Consider the following 16265-nt stretch of genomic DNA (forward strand, 5'->3'; position numbering starts at 1 on the left):
AAAGGGGAGAGTGGAGCTCTTGCCTCCCTAGGACTGGAGCATTGTCATCGTGCCCTCGGGGGTCCCTACACAGGACCATGGAGGCAGGAGAAAAGCTTAGCCTGGCCCTGCAGCAGGGCTTGACTTAACTCCCAGCCCATCATGCAGTTCCCCTGGGCTCTTGCCCAGCCTACAGAGCAGGATGTTGTCTTCCTTATGACCTAGCCAGGCGCCTTCCTCAGCCCTGCCATGCTCTACAGCATATTGATGGCAACTATCTGAAGCTCCTGGTTGACACAGAGCCACCCAGGGTCCAGTTTAACAACTGCTGTTCCTCACAGCCTACAGCTCAGGGTATGTTTAGAGACAAACCCAGCCCCTGGTCAGCTTCAGAGCTGCCACTTCCAGAAGGTTTGCCAGACAACTGGTAACCAATGAAAATATTTTTATTATGGAGGCCAGCACAGTTTGGGGGGATTTAGGAACTCACTGCGACTCGCACACTGACAGCTAGACTAATAGAAGGAAACCCACGAGAGCAGCAGTGCCAGCCCCCACCCAGCTGGAGGCATTTCTAAGCTTCCTCTTGGGAGCCCTGAGCTGATGCCAGAACCAAAGCCTACCACTCTGCTTAGAAGGCTAGCTCTGTGCATAGAAGGCTAGCAAACACTGGCCTACTCATCTACCTTCCTCTCCCCTCACATCTTTCTAAGTACGTTTCTATAAAAAAAAAAAAAAAAGCATAACATCCTTTTAGAGTGTGGTGTGAATCTTGTCTTGCCTTTCTGAGGGTCTCTGCGTTCCATGCTCCTATCCTAGAGTGGGCAGGGCCAGAGGCAGCTGCAAGGCTAAGCAGGTCTCTCCTGCTGAGGACAAAGAGGGCCGGGACATACATGCTGAACCAGTCGTGAGTTCTCCCTTTCTCAGGGCTCCTCCCTCTCTTCCACACTGCTCCTCCCCCTCCTCCCCCTGCTCCTCCCTCTCCTCCACACTGCTCCTCCCCCTCCTCCCCCTGCTCCTCCCTCTCCTCCACACTGCTCCTCCCCCTCCTCCCCCTGCTCCTCCCTCTCCTCCACACTGCTCCTCCCCCTCCTCCCCACGGCTTTAACTCTCCCTCCTCAGTGCTCTTCCCCCTCCTCCCCACTGCTCTTCTTTTCTCTCTTTAAAGAAACACGAGAATCCTGGTCGTAAAAACTCTTTCTAGTCCATAGGAGATATTCTTAGCTGCTGACTCCTGTTCTCTCATTAACTTGAGCTCACACTTCCACCCACGGTCTCCCGAGGGCTTCCAGCCGCTGCAGCTCATCTGGCACTGGGCTCAGGGCTCTGTGGGTCGCAGGTGAGTAAGGTTCTGTAGAGAGGGGAGAGAGGTGTGCTGCACTGGAGTCCTCTCCTTGCAGGGCTCTGAAATACTGGTTTTCTTTTCTTGACTTTTCCTTTTTTTTTCTCTTTTCTCTTGCATTTTTTCTCTTTTTCTCAATTATAAAAAAAATTAAAGTGTTTTTGCTCTTTATGAATATCTAGTAAATGTTGAATCTTAAGCACTCCCTGGGCCAGAGAGCTAAATTTAGATTTAATAAAGAAACAATGGGAAAACGCTCAGAGCCCACCTTATCCCTTCCTTTCTAGCTGTACCAGCCCTTTTAATTATTGCTTTCATTCTACTTTTCTGTCCTCAGATAAGAGATTAGGGAAGAAGCTGTGGCTTGCCATATGGGGTATAACAGTTGCCTCAGCTCCAAACACCTTTTGATTTATTGGGTCCCAGGACCTAATTTTTGCAGACCTTTCCTGCCACCCCACTATGGAGAATCACACCACATCCGATGCGCCAGACTGAAGGCGGGGGGCCAAGTGGAGGAGCTGCCCACCCTGCCAGCTGGGCTCCCCATCAGCTCTTCAGGGTCAGACGGCACTTTTAGATGTTCATTCTGGGATAATCTCTCAACTCACATACGAGCATTCTGTGGAGTAGAGGGATGTGTGTGGTCACTGGCACTGGCCCTGAGCCCTGAAAGGGCAGGATCCTTATGGGCCCCCATCCTCTCTCACCAGAGCCAGAACTGTGTCACCTACCACTCTGCCTCCCTCTTCCCAGCAGACACTTTGAATCTCCAACCAGTACTCCTTCCTACCCACATTTTCTTTTGAAAAACATTTCGTTAATACCAAACCTGTAGAAAGGTTGTACATAGAATTCCTACTCCTCCCTCTATTTTTAAATTTTATTTGCTGCATTTGCTTTTCATATCCATCCATCTATCCATCCATCATCCATCTATCCATCCCTCTGTCCAACCTACCTACAATTATGCTACATATGACATAATTTCCTGGTGATTCCTAAACATTCCTGTGTGTGCCAACCAAAAAGCAAGAATACTTTCCAACACATTTACCCTGTTGGCCTTCTAATTAGGAAATTAAAACTTATGGGACACCACTATCCACAGACCCTATTCAACTTTGCCAACTGTCCCAACAATAATAAATTGTTCTCCCTCTCCTCCTACTCTGTCTGGAAACTGTTAGAGACACATCCTTCATTTTCATGCTTTATCACTTCCTTCAGGCTGGATCCCTTCCTCACGTGTTGCCTCTCTCCTCCTCTGCTTTTGACTGTGTGTCATCTGCAGCTGGAATCTCAACCATGTTTCTCTCCTATTTCCTTATCTTGACTGGAATAGCAATCATGCCCCTTCCTCACTTTGGTGATGTTAACTTCAATAATCTAGTAAAGTAGTTGTCTTTCAGTTTTCTCTACATTGTGTTCCCCTCCTGTCTTAACCTAAATACAATTAATTTTATAGTCAGTCTATATTTGTTAGCATGGAGGTGTTCTGATCTAGTGTCTATTTCCTGCTTCTCACTCAATCCAGTTACCAGTGTTAGTGTGTACTGATGATTTTGGTCTGTGCCAGTTCTCACTATGATAGTTCCAAAGATCAGTCATTCATCATCATCATTTTTGCATACATAATTGCAGACAGTCCATCAAAGGGTAAACTCCTCCTTCCCCATTGATTTCTTTTGTCATTGTTTATTTTTACCTATTCAGACTTGTGGGTTGTTTTTTTGACTAGATAAAATGGGATAAGCTTATGATTTATTTTGAGGTTCAAATCTAAATTAGACCAATTAGAGCCCTCCTAACAAGCTGGCTTCCTTCATCTTTGATGTGTCTTCATTATTCTTTGTCCTGACTTTATGGCACAAATTGTCTCAGGATTATTTTTCACTTTCCTCGTCCCAGCTCCAGATCCCAGCCATTTTCCCTAAGATTCCACTTTTAGTGGAAGAAAGAATTTAGACACCTAAATCTGAATTGGCATCCATTGTGTCCATTGCTATTGGTTATCTATATGTGTACATCTATATTTCTGTGTACATCTATATGTAGTTGTATATTAAAAATCTATGGAACCATGCCAATATTTCATATCAAGTCCAACATTTCAAGATTCTTTCTAGTGGTTTCTCTTTCTATGTTTTCAAATGTTTTCAGACAATGATAAAGCTGACTTCTGCTGATTCAAAGTATCTTCCACACATTAAGTTATTCCATGTAATAATCTCCCAACCACTCGACTAATTCCCCTTCTCTCTCAGACCCTAGACCTGCTTGCCCAGGTTTCTTCAGGACCTCTTTCTCACATACCACCCACTTTCTCAGCCAACATCTCAAAGATGAAAAGGGAAGGATGTCCAAGAAGAGAAGGGGAGATGCAAAAATTCCTATAAATTTTGATTTCATATCTGTTTAGATGGAAAATTTAATTCAGGAAATTGAAAGAATGGAACCAAGATTTATATTATTCCAGTAATTTACCCTCTTTCCCATTTGTTCATCATCTCCTTTGTTTTTGGTTTCCACTCTCTCTAAATTTCTTCCTTCCCTTACTCTTCATTTTCCCTATTAATTTCAAGATTTGTAGTAGGTATATAAATTTTTAAAAAATTATAAACTCTGCTTAAAATTTGTTTTTGTTTTTGGCCACACCCACTGGTTCTCAGGTCTTACTTCTATCTGTGTTCTGAGGGACAACTCCTGGGGGGACCCAAGGAACCATATGAAGTGCCAGGAATTTAACCTAGATCAGCCATATGTGAAACAGGTGCCCTATCCACTGTACTACTACTCCACACTGCCCCCACACCTCAGTTCCATTCTTATTTCTTACTCTGTTTCAGAGCTGTAGGTCTATGAATATGTAATGTTAGTGATCTTCCCCATGCAAATAGGGACCAGTAATAGGGCAGAGATAGAGGTCACAATGTTTAGGCTGGACGGTGAAACTTCTGTAACAGAGTAATACTTTGCTTCTCTAACAAAAAAATTCATATTGAATAGTAAAGTGGTATATTTTAAGATGTAAACCTAGGTAAGTGAAAACACACACACACACACACACACACACACATATAGGGTCCCGGAGGTATACAGGGTCCCAGAGGTATGTATATAGGGTCCCAGCAGATAGACCAAGTTACCTTTCTCTTTTTGTTTTTGTTTTGTGTGTTTGTGATTTTGATTTTTTACTCTTTGTGCTGGGCTGGAGCAATAGCACAGTAGGTAGGGTGTTTGCCTTGCATGTGGCCGACCTGGGTTCGATTCCTCCATCCCTCTTGGAGAGACCAACAAACTACTGAGAGTAGCCTGCCTGCATGGCAGAGCCTGGCAAGCTCCCCATGGCATATTCAGTATGCCAAACACAGTAACAAGTCTCACAATGGAGACATTACTGGTGCCCACTCGAGCAAATCGATGAACAATGGGAGGACAGTGCTACAGTGCTACTCTGTATGCCACACCCAGCTCTGCTCAGGGCTCGTTCCTGGCTCTGTGCTCAGATATCACTGGGATCAGCAGGTGAAGGCCAGTATTACCCTTGGAACACCTTTCTAGTCCCTTGTGACTTCCCTCTCTGAAGCCATTCTCTTCTATAAATAGGATAAGAGTTAAATTTCCTCTGACATATCTACTGTATTTGTGCATTTTGAAATCAATTAGTATAATTGGGGCAATCAGATGCTAAACAGAGGAATAATTTACTGAGAACAAATGTCTAGAATTGCGTATTTTGCCAGTGGAATTTCTCAGTACAAGAAAATATTCCAAATTAAATCACAGGCTGAATGTGGCTTTTTCATCTTAAAAAAAAAGAAACACACCCTGGCTGAGATCACCTCCTCCTCCCGTCAGACAGATTGCTTCTTAGAAGATCCTCTGAGCTGACATTCTACCTGAAAAGGAGAAAAGGCAGATTAAAAAAAAAGAAAACCTCCAGATTGTGTATGCACTTAGCATGAATATTTTTGCCACCACAAAAGAGCCTTTAAAAGTTGTCTGTTGTACTAAAACCATGTGAAACCACTCAGGCCGAGCCTCACACATGAGTGAATCTTTTCCTGGACCTCGATTCTCAGCCTTGAGACACATCATAAGACACTCCCTACCCTTTATCCAAGAGTACCACACCACATTTGATGGTACTCAAATTGTAGGCAACCAATCATAGAGGGAAATATATATATTTGTATGCATATATATATATTTCAGATATATATGAAAGTTCACATCATTTAACCTTTAACATGTTAATGATATCCTAAAGAAGGATCTTATGGCTCCTGCCAAAATAGAACAATCTTCACACTGTTTCCTCTATGGATACTTTTTTCTAGCATTTTCAGCGGTTTTTAGTAACAAACAATACAAAACATATTATTTCGGTTGTGCTTTGGGACAGGGCTTGGGGCTTGGGATGGAAACATCCCAAATATGGTTGTGGGAAGATGTAATGATGGTGGGATTGGGTTTTTAATATTAAATGTAATCGAATATTGTGAACTACCTCATAAAATCATGGTCACAGTCACGGTCCTCCTGTTGTTCATTGATTTGCTCGAGCAGGCCCAGTAACGTCTCCATCGTGAGACTTCTCGTTATTGTGTTTGGCATATCGAATACGTCACGGGGAGCTTGCCAGGATTTGCCGTGCAGGCAAGATACTCATTAGCTTGCCGGGCTCTCCGAGAGGGGCGGAGGAATCGGACTCGGGTCGGCCGTGTTGGCTGCATGCAAGGCAAATGCCCTACCGCTGTGCTATTGCTCCATCCCACCTCATAAAATTAAAAATTTTTTTAAAAAAAAACATGTGAAACAAGAGTGTGTGGGCCAGGTGACCTCAGAGTTCCAGTTCAGGGAGTATGTAAGATGGCAAAAGTTTCAAAGTGCATTGTTCTCACCCTCACAATGATAAAGGGCTGGGTAATCTCAAAATTATAATTTTTCTGAATCCATAAAAAGCTAAAGGAGCAAGGCAATCAAGTTAAAAACGTTTAATTATTTAATTCCAAAAAGGAATAAGCTCTTCAAGAGGAAGCCACCACTTTCACTTTGCAGATACAGGAGGAAGAGGTAACTACCACATAAACCTAAATTGAAATAGATTCTTCAGAGCCAGCATCTGTAACAAACTCTTCCCATGCATCTGGGTGGTCACGATGAAACAGGAGCCAGAGTGAGATTCCCTTCTACAGGGAGTACAGGAGCTGTTTGGTGGCTGTGGAGACAGAGAAGAGGAGCAAAGCGTTGTCTGCTTCGCAACTCTTTCCACAAGGAGCAGTCAAACCGTCTAACCCTCAGTCCAGGGTAACAACATATCCTCATGAGGAGAGAGACAGTGCTCCCTCCTCCTAGGGAGGGGAGAGCTCCCTGCTGCTGGGAAGGGGAAGAAGCATTCCTGAGCTGGGCATAGACAAAGAGCCACTGCTGTTGGAAGGAAAGCAGAAGCAAAGGTCTAAACTGCTGGAGGAGCAAGAAATGCCCCTGCAAGACCAGGCCTCAAGACCGGCAGGAGGGTTCCAAGGTGGGCAGAGATAAGAGCAGCAGGGAGGGCACTGGCCTTGCATGCAGCCAGTCCAGATTCAATCTCAAGCACCACGTATGGTTCCCCAAGCACCTCCGGGAGTGATTAGAGCCAGAAGTCGATCCTAAGCACCACTGGGTCTGGCTCCACCCCACACACACACCAAAATAAATAACAGGTCATTTAATACATTATAAACCCCACTTTTGAAGTCCAGACATGTAGCCTGCCTAAGATTGGGTCAGGGTTAAAGAGAATATGGAGCAGAGTTTGGAGTCTGCAGTGCACTGATGGGAACAGCCAAACCCAAACTGGATTAATTCACATACAACCTGAGCGGCAGAGCAGCCCCTGCCCCAGGCTAGCATCATAGACAGCATTTCCAAGAGTAGGTACTATTGGCTTCAGTGTCTCTGATGTAGAATGTCTACCTTCCAACTAAAAATCATGGCAAAAACACATCAGTAAGAGAAAAAATTGTGAAGACATGAAGCAACCAACACAATCAGATTCAGAGATGACTGGGATACTTGGAATATCACATAGACTTTAAGGTAATGATGATTAATATGTAAAAATATATATTGGGGAAAGTTAACAACATTCATAAACAGAACTTTTTAATTTGGGGGAGTCTTTTGGGGGGGCACACCTGGCAGTGCTCGGGGCTTACTCCTGGCTCTATGCTCAGGGATCACTCTTGGTGGACTCAGAGGACCATATAAGATGCTGGGGCTCAAACACAGGTGGGCCATGTGTAAGGCAAGCACCCTAACCACTGTATTATCTATCCAGACCAAATTAACAGAATTTCTTAGAAGATAGAAACCATAAAAATGTCTAATGGTATGTCAGAAATGTAAATCACCTTGGTGACAAAAAAAAGTCTTCTACAAGCTTTTTGATAAATTGGACACATCTGCAGAATCAATGAGTTTGAATATAAATCAATAGAAATGATCAAACCTGAAAGAAAAGGGGAAAAAAAGAATGGGAAAAGAAAAACAGAACAGATCAGCTATGAACGGGGTGATGGGAGACAATATCAACCAGTTTAGCATATTTCTGATAGGAGTGCCAGAAGGGGGTCTCTTTAGGCAGAAGAATCTGGGGTAAGTTGATGTTTTCTTTTGAGAAAGGCAATTGGAAACATGTTTACAAGTTGTTGTTGGCTTGTTCTTCAGTTTCGAATGTAGCGAAAGCATTTACTTTCAATTCTTCTACTTCTTTATTATTTTTCTTACACCCACCCAGTTGTTTGGGGAAAGAAACGTGTAATTCCCCCCCCCCCCCCCACACACACACATACCCAAACCCTTTCCTTTTATTTATTTGTTATTCACTGTCAAGAGGAGCAGCTGTGAAGTTAGTTGAAATACTTGAAAAGAAGCAAGGCAGGATTTTGAATCTTGCCTTTTACTTTAATTGAAATAAAACATGTGGTTCTAGGCTTTGAAAGAGGTGGTAGATTATAATACATCTGTGTTCACAGTTATATTAAAGAACAAAAATCTTATATAATCTGTGCCCCTTCCCCTTATTTAATCAATAAACATATCAATCTAAAGAGGAAAAAAATCTGTGCTGGAAAGATAGCACGTAAGACATTTGCCTTGCATATTAGTCACCCAGGTTCAATCCCCAATACTACGTATGGTCCCCCAAGCCCTTCCAGGAGTAATCTCTGAGTGTAGATCCAAGAGTAAGCACTGAATACTTCCAGGTGAAGTCTAGAAAGCAAAAAAAGAAAAATAAATTTTCAAGCACAGTATTCATCTCTGAAATACTCTTTTGAATATAAGTAATAGAAGTGATCTCCAATATTGACTAGCTGTGCATTTATATAAATTATACCTAGCCTATATTGCAGTAAATTTGTCTTCAGGTATTCATCACATCAGCAGCTACATCATGAATTGTTATTGTTACTGTTCAGTTATCCTCCTGAAGAGCCCAGTTGCTACAGAGAATTTACTGTTGGTTGTGCCTCTAGATTTTGTACAACCCTTCAACTCAGATGTGTTATCAAAGCAAGAGGAGCACAAAATGAGAATGACTAGGAACCTGGTTTATAAATTTTCAGTTCATGTGTTTAAATTTCAAATTTCATATGGCTTCTCGCCTTCCCCTATTAATGAACTTGTTAACCCTCCCTGTGTGCAGTCACCTTGGAAAGGCCCCCAGGGAGCCCTTCTGGGCAGAAGGGCTCTCTTCTCCAGTGTGCTCACATACACCACCTGGACAGTCTTCCCTGGGTTTTTATTTCTGAGGCACATTTCCTTTAATAGTCCAAGACTGTCGAGAATAAGGTTTTATTCATTTCAAGCCCAATGTTGGGCTCAGAATTGGTTTTGAAGAATGTTTGCTAGATTCATGTTGCTCAAAGGAAATGCCTCGCAGTGGCTCTTCAAAGCCCTGCTTCTTACGTGACTGTCCACACTTAGATTCCAGTACTTTCTTGAATATCTGTCTGATAAGGGTAAGGGGTTCAGATTACCACAGTAATGAAGTTTGGAAGTAACTTAGGGGAACTGTGTTGAAAACAAACATTTTTAAAAAGTGGAAAAAGAAGTCAAAACGAAGAAAGAGATCATTGACTCAGGAAATGGGCTGAGAGTTGAGTATAAACCAACAGAAAGATATACTGATCTCTGCAAAGGGTCTTCGTATCGAAGGTTGCTTGTGTAATCAAAAAATAAATGAGTGAGGGCTCTCTCACTTGCCACGTGCATTCGGTGGTCATGAGCCATGAGCCAAGACAAAGATTCCCTGCTAGGAGATCTGCTCAAGGGTGGAATTTCATCTAGGGGTGCAGTTCTCCTTTCCTTGGTCCAACAACCATTTAAATATTCATCTTAATTGTACTTCTTAATAATATTAGTCATTTTGTATGGACACAGTAAGAGATACATTAAGCTTATGGGGTCACTCTCCTGGGGACATCTCACTATAGATCTCAGACAACAGTATTCAGGCCAGATGGCCCTTCTTAACCCTAAGCAGAGTTTTTGTCCAGTTGTTTCTCTTTGGATCATGACAGAATTTGTCCATGACCATGCTCTTAACTTGTTTAAGTATTACAGCGCTTGGTCTGTACCATTTCAATGCCAAGATAGCTCACAGTTTGTCCAGTTCCATCGTCGGGACCTTGCCTTGGGGTGCTAGGAATTAAGGGCAACTGAGGCTTAAGTCAGGTAAACAGATGCCCAGGAGTGAATATTATTTAGAGTCAACTAACTCCCAAGTTACAAAGCATAGCATTAACCATCTTTCTGTGTCTATACGAAAAGGACGTTGCTCTGACGTAAACTATGCAAAGGACATAAGGAAAGGAGAAAAGCAATATTTCACTTACAAACACAAATCCAGAGATTTCTGAGGAATTTGACTTTACAAGTCACAAGAACTGCTTAGGGGAAAATGGTGATTATGGGGAAAATGGGGACAAGAGCAGAGCAAAGTTAAACTCAGAGAAATGGGAGTACCTTGGGAACACTGTGAATGGAGAAACCCAATAAATCTAAGCTCCCTGCGGCATGGGAGAAAGGACATACCAATATTATTCTACAGATGCTCCTTCTACTGAAGCAGCTGGGAAGGGAGGCCCAACACAACTAGGGAGGAGAGAGGCTTTCTATGCATTCAAGACAGTGGCTAAAACCCTGGACACCAGCCACAGGGTCAGATGCAGCCCACATGAGTGATTATGGTAACTGCATGCAGGCTTTAAGCAGCCTAATCACCAAAAAGGTGGGAGGAGGGGTGATATGCTCTTACTCTCTCATACAAAAGATGCCTAAAAACTAAAAGCTAAAAAACGTATTTGTTAAAACTGTCAAATTGTACTGTAGATCTAAAACCTTTGTTATTTTTCTGGGAAACACAGGCTGGTTGTACGTCTATGCCCTAGGGAAGGTAGGAGGCCTGAGATAATTGTTTAAAAATTCTGTTTCCTCAACATTTAGAAATCTCTAATACCTGTTTTGATACCAGCATTCTCTAGGCCATCTATCCTGAGTACCTTAGACTGAGGTTCTGGCCTGAGAGCCAAACAGCAATCAGACAGAGCAGTATCAGGTATGGAAAGAAAGAACAGGAGGAAGTAAGATGCTCACTCTGCAGGTTGCCAACCCAGATTTGAACCCTGGGCACCATATATGGTCCAGTCCTGAGGTCAAAGTGAGAAATAGCCCCCTGACCATGCTGGGTACGGACTCCAAACCAAAACCAAACTAAAACAAAACAAAACATTACGTTTTCTTCCTTCTGAAAGTTCCAGCTTTGAGATATGAAAGACCAAGGAATGGCAGTGGGGAGTGGTTGCAGAGCCCGAGTAAACACTGAAGGCCTAGGAGTCAGCAAAAGGCACATTACAGCTGCCCTAGGGCCTGTCGTAGCAGCCCCACCCAAGTCCCACATAATTCCAGCACATCTGCATTCAAGCATCAGATGCTCCCAGATAAGGCAGGAGGGACTTCAGGGAGCACTGTCAGCAGGAGAGGTCCCTAGGCAGAGTCCAAGTGTCAGAGCTGAAGGAAAACCCAGCTTCTGTTTAGTCACTTGACAAATTGCTTTCCAGTAAATTTGGGTTTTGCAAATTGATTAGAAGGAAGCTGATTTACTTCCTCTGATACTCTTCCCCTTCTCCCAAATTTCTGTCTTGCTTTTAAATCACATTCTTTCTTCCTATTATCAAAACTGACTCTCCCATTGTCTTTATATGATAATCTCATTAATACATGGGTGTGACTAATTCCCACAGCTCTGGGCTCTACATTTAATGGTGTGAAAAATCTGCAGGGGAAGAAATCTAATAGTGAATATTAGATATTTGCACAGGGGAAATAGCAGGTGAAGGGACCTTCCCACGTGGCAAAACTGAGTGTGCTGATGTGTTAAGACTTTGTCAGCTGTGCTCTGGGTGTTTGAGGGTCTAGGATGGGCCTTACCTAAATAGGAAGTAGGTGAACTTTCTCTTTTTAAACATGTGAGGCAATTTTAGCAAAATAATACATCTGACCTGTGAATGGGCTAGTGAATGACCACTAATATTTGTGCTGGTAGAATATTTGTGTTGGGAAGAATAAGAACAGTTAGGTAAGAGGAAAAAGGGGCAGTGCCTCTGGCATGTCCAAGGTGAAGGGGTGAGGTATAGGAATCCATCAAAACCACAGACTCAATAATGCTATGAGCATGAAATCCAAATTACAGCAGCCAAGCCTAAATTTATGCCTGTCAAAGAGACAGCTGGCTAGGGGTGGGCAGTGCCACCTGGGGACATTGGTGGAGGGAATGTCACACTGGTGGTGGGATTGGGATAGAGATATTGTATGCCTAAAACTCTACTATGAATAACTTTGTAAATCACAGTGCCTAAATTAAAAAATATTTTTTGAGGAATATTAGTGTTTAAACAGGAATCTACAGGTAACGATGCCTAGGAATTATAGGAGCCACAGTGAGGCTTCAGGGATGTTTTGGGATAAACACATCAGGGACATGTCAAATCAAACAAGTCAGGAACCAGTTTCTTCACTGATTGACCCTAATTATAAGGGTCTTTATAATTAGGAGCCAGCAGTAGCCTGAGAAGGAGTATTTAAGAGAGAGTTCATTAAAAGAGGAGGTCAGAAGGAGGAGTGCCCGAGGAGAGTGAATTGTGGTAGAGAAGGAAGATAAAACAAAACAAAAAACATAGGGGTAAAGTTTGCTTACTGACTAAAGTCATCTGCAATATTAAATCAGAACCTACTCGCCCATCAGAACAGAAATTTAGTTCTCTCTTGTGAGAATTAGTTGTTGACTGTAAGTAGCACTCTTTGAAGTCTGACAACTCTTGCCAGAAAGTTTCAAGCCATCTAAGTGCCAAGCCCAAAAGCCTAGGAAGCCTGAGAGTAATCAGCAGAGAAGTGTGGCCTCTGCAAAGTGCAGTGAAAGTCAGCCTGAGCACACTTTAATTGATTAGAGAGCTCTGTCATTGTGGCTAATGGTTGGGCCTGGAAACGTCTGCTTGGGCTCCTGCCCACCCCCAAAACTTAAGCATCATCTAGTCTTTGGTCATATTTGAGATGCCAAGGTGGGCAAGGGGGTATTTTAATACTGATTCTTCCATTCAGGGAATCCTATACCTTAGTGGGTCTTGGCATTTTAGTTATTGTGGGACCTAATTCCAAATTTATCATTTTGCTATATATTTCCTCATTTCTACAAGTGTTTTAGATACAGCAGAGCTGCTGCTGTGCTTTTTCTGTTTACTGCTATGAAAATTAGAAAAACAATATTACTTTTATTATGTGCATGCTTAATACTTGGCTAAGATCTGAATTTCAAAGCCAGCCATTGGTTTTATGAGTTTGGAGGCTTAATTTCTATCCAGCGAGTCTTTTCAGCATTCTCTCTCTCTGCCTTGATGGATGTTCTGACAGAAGAGCCTTGGGCGGCTGGCTCTGCCGTCTGCTTTTGCACTCGGGCTATGTGGTCTCTGTCTCTGCCCAGTGCCTCTCATCACAGGAACAGACCTCCTGCCAGCCTCGGGGAAATGCATGAACTACCCTACTGACCGAGCTCCTTTCGCCTCTTTCCCTCACAGAATGGGTTGAACGGCCTGCACCTGGCCTCTAAAGAAGGCCACGTGAAGATGGTGGTTGAACTGCTGCACAAAGAGATCATCCTGGAAACGACAACCAAGGTACGTCTCTTAGCACTTGTCCTATGGAACCAGAAGGCTTCTGTCACTCTGAACTCAAGTTCTTGGGTTCTTCGTGTGCTATTTTAAACCCTGACAGAAACCCAGTCCTCCCTGAGAGAACCCACTGAGGCGCCACAAGTTCTCTTGTCCACCGAATCACTTGTCAGTTCTGTGGGTCCTGAAGTCACTGGAAACTCAGAACCCTTTTTACACTGTAACTCGGTGAGCTTTATTTTACCCCTCACTGAGTATCCATCTCAAAGTGAAGCCTTTGCTGGGGGCTCTGTGATTGCTCTGCTTGGCTCATCTGACTAGTGCCAAGTTCCCAGGATACCTCCAGTGGGCACCTGGGTGAAAATCCCCCCTAAGCTGCCTTTACTATGGGAACTTCAGAACATTACCAGCCAGTGTGATGCCTCAGTTTCCTCATCTCTATACGGGGAAGAATAATTCTTAGTGCCAGTATTGGTTTTAAAATGAAATCTGATTGTATATAAAAGACCTGACATTTGGAGTAAGTAATCAGTCATGGCTGGCTATTTAGGGAAGAAGAGGATTCAGATCCCTCTGGTTTATCTTCCAGCAGAACTTCCTCTCTTGCTACTACTTTGGACAGCGTTCTTTTTTTTTTTTTTTCTCGGCGTTTGGCAGGTGTATCATGCCTTCCACCATTATCATTTCTTCCTCCTCTTAGCTCCCAACACATTATAAACACTAGTGACTTAAGTCCACATAACACAAAATAGATTCCACTATAGGATGCAAATCTATATTTCTTAACATCCATGTATCTTACTTTTTCATTAAAAAGCATGATGCAGCTAGAATTTGAAAACAGGACAAAATAAACCCTCCCTCCCCGCAAATTACTTCTATTTACTGAGTTAGTTGCGAACTTCCTCTTCTTCTCTTTCCTTTATACTTGCCATGGTTTTTCTCTTGGGCTTGTCCCTGTCACTGTCACTGTCCTCCCATTGTTCATCGATTTGCTCAAGCGGGCCCAGTAACGTTTCCAGTGAAGACTTTGTTGTTACTGTGTTTGGCATATCGAATACATCACGGGTAGCTTGCCAGGCTCTGCTGTGCGGGCGAGATACTCTTGGTAGCTTGCCAGGCTCTCTGAGAGGGGCGGAGGAATCAAACTCAGGTCAGCCATGTTGGCTGAGTGCAAGGCAAACGCCCTACCGTTGTGCTATCGCTCCAGCCCTACTATCTCTTAACTTAAGTGTGTTTGTTTAATAAATGTGGTCTTACACACAGCCTCAATATCTGTGCAAACTTTTTGCTGCCTCACCAGCAGAACACCAGAACGCTGTGCAGAGAACAGACATAATGTATGGTTATGAAATGAACTACCAAAATATTATGAAGGTAGAATCATCTTGAGGTAAAATTCTGTAATTTTCATGTCATTTTCCGCTGGTAAAAAGATCTCGTTGGTAAAATAGACTGAGTTGCTCTTCCTAAGTGAATATGGGCATTTTCTCCCAAACCCGTGATAAAAGCCAATTGTTTCTACCCCACTCTTCCTGTGGATGCAGAGGCTGCAATTATTTTTCCTTCTGATGCACTCACATACCTGGCTGCCAGCAGAGTGCCAGCTGATGGGCTGTGTGGACTGGGGTGGCTGCTCTTCCCTGGCATTCCCCCAAAAGCTGCAAAAACACTGTGCTTCAGCACTTTCATGCTTTCTGAATTTCTCCATTTTGACTGTTATTTTGCTAGTGAAAAGTTGGTGTGTCTTTGTTGTTTATAGGCATTTTATAAGTCAGTGTGGGTTCTGAATACCACACAGAGGGAGAGAAAAGGTAAGACAGAGCTCCGGGCTCAGGAGTCATGACAGATCGGAGAGCTGTTGACAGACCTCACTGCAGAAGGAAGATTCTTTAAAGAAGAAGGAAAAGCAAAAACCTATATAATTTACTCAATTGTGCTTATAAAATGTAAAAGCAAGCATCAAAAGTCATCTATCCTCCCATCATCCCATCCTGAGGCCAGAGCTAAGCATCTAAGAGGGCAGTGAACAGAGAAAGTCAATCCCTCCATTCTGCCCACTAAGCTCCTGTCTGAACCAGGCCCTCTTCAGGAGCTCAAGCCCTCCTCGAAATGGAGAAATTAGGTCTTTATGGGTCTAAATATAGCTAAGTGAAGTTTTCCTCCCTCGAGGATGGGATATTTCATCTGAGTGATATTTCACATCTCTCTCCCCCAACCCCTGGCCAGGTGCTCTTCTTCCTCAGCTTACTGATGTGTGCACACTTGTGCAGGGAGGGTCAGACTCATTCCCAGGGTCTTTCCTCTGCTCCTATTCTTTACCAGTGTTACCCTCAACCCACGGCCCGAGTTCCACACCAGAGCAGCTTCCCTCTACATGGCTTATACTGAAAAAACTGGCATGGTGTGATTCCAGGCAGGAAGGGACAGGAGGAAAGGAACATGCAGCAGAGGTCTCTGAGGCTAGGGAAAATGCTTCTCATTTGTCTGTGTTACTCTGTGTCTGACCCATGCACATGCCCAGCAAGTGTGTGATGGACAGACAGCCCTCCTCTTTGAACTGGAGGGTCCTCATTTCCTGAGCAGATTCTTGGGCCGGCAGCCTGTCCTAACAGTACAGCAGTGAGTCGGACCCCGGTCTCAAGGTCTCTAAATGTAAGATCTTTGGGTTTCCCTGGAGGGAAAAAAAGATTAATGTTTATACATTCATTTCTGGCATTCTTGGAGGAATG

The 16265-nt window shown here is 43.4% G+C and overlaps 1 protein-coding gene across 7 annotated transcripts in view; it reads left to right on the forward strand.

Annotated features, from left to right (window-relative positions):
* Positions 1-16265, forward strand: part of ANK1 (ankyrin 1) — a 229642-nt gene that overhangs the window by 136426 nt on the left and 76951 nt on the right. For all 7 annotated transcript variants that reach the window (XM_056116807.1, XM_056116811.1, XM_056116812.1 and 4 more), the window contains exon 3: positions 13441-13539. In XM_056116807.1, the coding sequence (XP_055972782.1) occupies positions 13441-13539 (99 nt within the window). The remainder of the gene's footprint in view (positions 1-13440; positions 13540-16265) is intronic.

Source organism: Sorex fumeus, unplaced genomic scaffold, assembly GCF_029834395.1.
Source record: "Sorex fumeus unplaced genomic scaffold, SorFum_2.1 ptg000033l, whole genome shotgun sequence".
Lineage (NCBI taxonomy): Eukaryota > Metazoa > Chordata > Mammalia > Eulipotyphla > Soricidae > Sorex > Sorex fumeus.